Source organism: Arvicola amphibius, chromosome 7, assembly GCF_903992535.2.
Source record: "Arvicola amphibius chromosome 7, mArvAmp1.2, whole genome shotgun sequence".
NCBI classification, from domain to species: Eukaryota; Metazoa; Chordata; class Mammalia; order Rodentia; family Cricetidae; genus Arvicola; species Arvicola amphibius.
Genome location: NC_052053.1, coordinates 4,966,525 through 4,972,524, shown reverse-complemented (window position 1 = coordinate 4,972,524; position 6,000 = coordinate 4,966,525). Strand labels below are relative to the sequence as shown.

At 41.6% G+C, this 6,000-nt stretch overlaps 1 protein-coding gene across 1 annotated transcript in view; it reads right to left on the bottom strand.

The window, feature by feature from the left end:
• Positions 1–473: 473 nt before the first annotated feature.
• Positions 474–6,000, bottom strand: part of Frzb (frizzled related protein) — a 29,157-nt gene continuing 23,630 nt past the window's right edge. Inside the window, exons 4-6 of the mRNA XM_038337869.1 lie at positions 5,320–5,524; positions 4,909–4,972; positions 474–606 (exon numbers count right to left, since the gene is read on the bottom strand). Of these exons, the coding sequence (XP_038193797.1) occupies positions 496–606; positions 4,909–4,972; positions 5,320–5,524 (380 nt within the window). The 3' untranslated portion in view covers positions 474–495. The remainder of the gene's footprint in view (positions 607–4,908; positions 4,973–5,319; positions 5,525–6,000) is intronic.

Here is a 6,000-nt window from a genome sequence, read left to right as displayed (position 1 = left end):
TATTTAATTTCCAGCTGCCATGCTACCTTTAATAAACATCTAGGACTTCCATAGCATAAAGGAAATGCCCAACAGGCATACAAAAACAAGGCTGGGCGTGTACCAGCAGGGTCGGTCTTAAAGCAATATCTGGCTTTCGATAGTGCCACAAATCTCTCAGCACATCCAATATTGCATTCTCAATCTGGATACAGAACACAAAACCGATGCCTGGGGACTCTGGTACAAAGACCTTAGCATCAACATGCCTAATTTACTATTACTGTCAAGAAAGAACAGTTTCCCCGTGATTAGTAAAATGGAATATTTGACAGATCTAAGTGTCTAACCCAGGCCATTAAAAAGCAGAGAGGATGCAGAAGTAACATCAGTTGCCACACGGTATCTGTAGTAAACAATACGTCAATGAGTGCAATCGTGCAGTTTTCTTTCGCTAGGTCCAGCAATGCAAGTCTTAGCAGGGAGTCCATGGTGTGGCCTTTTGCATTTCAGGACTTAGCTGCGCGCTGGCCGGGGATTAGAGTTCCTGCCAGACTTCTGACTCTGAGTGGAATCACCAGAATCCGTCTTACCCAGGCCGAGATGACGGAGTTTCATATCCCAGCGCTGTGAAATAGAAAAAGAGAAAACAGTCACGCGAGCATAGCACAAAGGGCATCGTTTCTAGGATGTTCGCAGCTCAGGGAGATTGCAAAGCCATATCTCTAAACTGTTTTACCACTTTTCCAAAAATGTAAAATCTCCATCCCAGGACAACAATGGGACCAACACGGCATAAGCTCAACACTCTGAGCTCAAAAGACACGACGAGACCCTCTCATCTAAAGACATTCAGCAATGCCATCATACCAAAACTTGGAATCAAATCCCATGTCTGTGAATGATGCAAATTTGGCACTATCTGTACTTTCCAAATTTATATTTGAGTAGTTTTAAGTTGATAATTTTGAAAAGGGGGCTATTTTTCATCCTCTTAAGACCAAATCAATATAACCCTTTTGCGGGGGAGGAGGGACTCAAGAGAGGATTTCACTGTGTAACAGCCCTAGCTGTCCTGGAACTAGTTCTGCAGATCAGGCTGGCCTCTGCCTCTGCCTCCCCAGTACTGGGATTAAAGGTGTGCACCACGACCGCCCAGCGCAACACAACCTTTTAAAAGCTAATTAAGTGGTTGGGGAGATGGCACAAGTATAGCATCCTACTGTTTGGTACCCAGCATCTGGGAAAAGACCAAGTAGAACGGCACAAGTCTATCATCTCAGTGCTGAGGGAGCAGTGAGGGCAGGGGGCAGAGATGGGTGAATGCCTGGAGCTTCACGTCGGTGCGTCTAGCTTAATCGGTTAGTCAGCTTCCTGAACAAGGAAGGTAGAGAGCCACTGAGGACACCTGACAGTGACCCCTCGTCTCCATCTGCACATGCATGTACAACATGTACACACACATACACAAAGTGAACCGATTTGAATAGTGGAAACATGAGGAGTCGCCAGAATAGTGTCCTAATACTAACCATTACAGCAAAGCCACATGACCCTGCCTCTGCCTCGCTTTAACAATGCAGGTGTTGTAGGTTTCTGTTCGTTTGTTTGGTTGTTGTTGTATGCATTGGTTTTAATAAGAAAAGCCGTATTTACTTGTATCTCGTATGAACAATGTCAATAGTGTTTGCTTATGATATAAGGGATTGGAAGGAGGTTACATTTTGAAACTATGGGAAGTGATAAAGAACAGCTGTACTTGACAAACTTCAATGAACATCGAGATCATCAGGGGATCCCACTAGGAACAGCTTCCTGTCCGGCAGCTCTGAAATGGGACCCCTGGGCTGTGGGTTCAGTGACCTCACTTTAAGTAGCAAGCAGCTAATGCTAGATGACCCGGGTTCTCATCCTAAAATACTACTTACCACGCAGACCTTTTAAACTTACTCAGTGGCATTCTTATCATTTCTATATTGAGATTAATAACATTAATGATAGGATTATTCTGAAGACTGAATTATGTACAAAGTGAATGGCAAACAGTACGTTAGCTATTGCTATTTTTCTATTAAATTATATCTTCTTCTTGGCTGAATTTATTCCACAATATTGTTGCTTTCCTATTTAAAAAATAATCTGATCCTTAATTATCGCCAAGGTATCTTGGAGATAGCCAAGATTTAATTCAAGTATCTTGATTTGAATGACTGGCTGTCATGGAATTTAGGCAAACAATCATGTATACGGGAGAATGGTAATAAGTCTTTTTAAATGGCCTTCTTCTCAAAGAAAATCAGCTGTAAAGAGAGACTCTGATTGGACTACAAAAAAAAAGTCCTCCATAAAAGGCTTTTTAACATTCCCAGGTTAACTGGAAACCTATAATAAAAAGCCTAATAATTCTATCTAGAAGAGTATTTCCTGTTCCAAACTTCTGACTCAGAGCAGAAACATGAATTAAAAATTGGCCCACTGGGTCTGGAGAGATGGCTCAGTGGTTAAGAACGCTTGCTGAACTTGCAGAGGAACAGAGGTTCCTAGCACCCAAGAGACAGCTCACAGGCATCTGTAATTCCAATCTCAGGGAATCCCACACCCTCTTCTGACTTCTTGGACACCAGGAACTCATGCATATGTATACACACAAACACTCAGACATATGAAATAAAAATTTAAAAAAAAATTTAAAAAAAGAAAAACAAGGAAGAGAGCTTGGTGTTTATAATATGCATTACTATAATAATGCATACTGTAATAATGGATTGTATTACACATTACAATAATAACGCATACTATAATAATGGCTTGTATTATACATTACAATAATGCATACTATAATAATGGATTGTGTTATACATTACAATAATAATGCATACTATAATAATGGATTGTATTATACATTACAATAATAACGCATACTTTAATAATGGCTTGTATTATACATTACAATAATGCATACTATAATAATGGATTGTGTTATACATTACAATAATAATGCACACTGTAATAACGGTTTGTATTATACATTACAATAATACAAATGCCAGTGCAGAGAGTTTGAGGGCAACCTGCACTACACTGCAAGTACCAGTCCAGCCTGTGCTAAATTGGAAGTACCCATCCACCTATGGCTATATAGCAAGACACGGTCTAAAAAAAAAACAAAAAAAAAACAAAAAAAACAAAACTTATTCAAGCCGGGTGGTAGTGGCGCACGCCTTTAATCCCAGCACTCGGGAGGCAGAGGCAGGCGGATCTCTGAGTTCGAGGCCAGCCTGGTCTACAAGAGCTAGCTCCAGGACAGGCTCTAGAAACTACAGGGAAACCCTGTCTCGAAAAACAAAACAAACAAACAAAAAAACAAAAAACTTATTCAAGTTACTGGTTTATTGTCCCAGAGGTGTGTGTAACTCAGTCTGGAACATCCAAAACCGTGAGCGCCCTGTAGGAAATGAGGGAAAGTCAATCCAACATGCTATGAATCAGGACGAGCCATGCATCCCAGTGAAACATAACCAACCAGGCTTGTTACGCGTGCCAGCAGAGACGCTGATGCTCTTCCAACTGGTACAGGAATCTAGGACAAATGCTTGCTCTGCACTAGGAAGCAGAAACAGACTTGGAAGCATGAAAAGAAATCCCGGTATTGGGAAGCAGAGCCATTTCTCCACTAACAACTAAAACCGGGCTCACTGACGAGAGATGAAAGCAGGGAACGCTGGCGGTCGGCTTTTGAACCGCGCTCCTGAGGAAAGCCTGGGGGCGGAAGGAGCTTGGTAGATCATCCCTAGCTATGAAGTCGCGCCCTCCACATTTTTGTAGGTCACCTCAACTCACATGTGTCCGCCGTGCTGAGTGCCAGATGTGTGAGATCAACTGCCTAGGGGTGTTTAGCTTCCCTTGTAAATCCTTCCCAAGCCTTCCAAGAGAAGAGGGTGTATTATGCTTGGTGCAATTCCCACCCCCACCCCAGCACACATCCTAGGAGTCTTCAGCCTCCTATGCATTTCCCTCGCTCATTCTCCGCTTTGAAAAAGATGGGCTAGTTCAATAATAAAAAAATGAAAACCTTTTTTTAATAAGTAATTCACTACTTGATTTTTTTGATATATAAATTCTAGGATCTTAATATGAAATATGAAAGCCACATTGCAGTTCTCAGGACTTAATTTGGCCGGATCCCCTCTTCCCTGATGACAGTGGCAGCGACTTGTTCATAGGAATTGATGTCTGTACGTTACTCATTGATTTTTTTTTTTTTCCTTTCCCGGAGAAGAACAATTTGTTTAGAAACAATAAAATTCTTCTATTCCCTACTCTTGCAACACAACACCTGTTCTGATCAAAGACTCTTAGATAAAGCTTCTGGATAGAATTCTTGGAAAGGCGTGTTTTCCTCCTCCTTTTTCCAACCCGAAATGAAGTGTTATGTGAGCATTAGAACAGTCCTCTGGGACTTCCACTAAACGAACGTGGAGATGGAAGTGATACCCTACCGATGGCAGACTAATTAAGTTGTCAGGAGGCTGCCGTTCCAATGATAGTGTGACACCAGCCCGTGCTACAGGCAGTCTCACAAGAAGGGCGGGCAACTGCAGCCAGAGCGTTGATGCACATACAGCGAATTCAATCCTTCAATGAATAGACATTAAAGACAATTTCAGTTCCTAGAATATTCAATGTATGTGTATATATCTATGCATATGTGTCTGAATATCAGGTCTTAATATTCTCATGAAGTTGAGGGCAACTATTTAATTTATATGAGAGATGGTTTTCTCTGGACTATAATGGCAAGCAGAACTATTTTTTCTGAAGCTGTGGACTGAAACTTGGAGGGTGCTTGCGAAGGAAGCATTCTACCACCACAGAGCTAAGTCCCCAGCCCCAGTACGTTACTACTTGAAATATAAAATCTAATCTTACCTTGACTTTTGTACCCAGTCGATCCTTCCACTTCTCAGCTATAGAGCCTTCCACCAAGAGTAACCTGCGATTTGAAAATCAAATGACCACTTTTGAAAAACCAAAGTATGTTATTGAAAAAGTCAAGGAATTGGTGGCAAGAAAGACTAAATATGTTTATTCTAGAATAGAGAATAGAGTTGAAAAGAGTCATGGACCCCTTTTAGAAATAAGTGAAGCTACAATCCCTTTTTCCAGAAAAACTCATACCCACAAATATGCTTACATCCTTTTGTATCCAATATATAAAATTAAAATATAGTTACAGCACCCAAGGAAGTAGAAAAGACAAGAGCATCACACCAAGATGTGTAAAGGGAAACGTAATGCCTGGGAAGTAAAGATGCGACCCTGAACTCTTAGGGTGACTACCTGGAGCGTTCCTCGTCTTCATAGCCCATGATGACGTATTCCTCGTTAACATGAAGTGGGGGGCACAGGCAGCCAGAGGTGGTGTAGAGGTTCACGGTATCCCTGGGGATGTTCACCAGAGACGCCTTTAGGATCTCTTTCACCTCCACGACGGCGGTCACATCGTGGCATTTTGTCTTAACCTCTTTAACTTTAGCCCGGATGACTGGGTAAAAGAAAGGGAATCCAATTACTATGATGACCCAAAGTAGGCACACCATTGCAAAAGAGCCAAGAGAATTCTTTCTAGTCAACTCATTTCAAGTTCATACTCAATGGCTAGGAGAAGTAAGGCAGACCTTTTTCTTTAATGAAATTAAATACATATATGTATCTGTGTATGCATATACTGGTGTTTCTATATGCATGTGTGTGTGTACAAGTGTTTGATTTTCAAAAACCCACTTAGCTAATCAGAGTTGATTGAGTAGTCTGTTCTAATTTCCCTCCAAAGTCTCACTTGGGATGTATGAATGTGCATGTGTGCAGCACCAACTGCTGCCAAGAGGAATTGGCTTACACTGATTCCACCCTGTGGAAAGGCCTGGGCTCAAATCTCTACTTTGTTTCTTCCCTTGATTGATTTTTCTCGAGGCGGGATCTCTTCAGGGTTACGACGCAGTCCTGTTCGGCAGTGTTCGC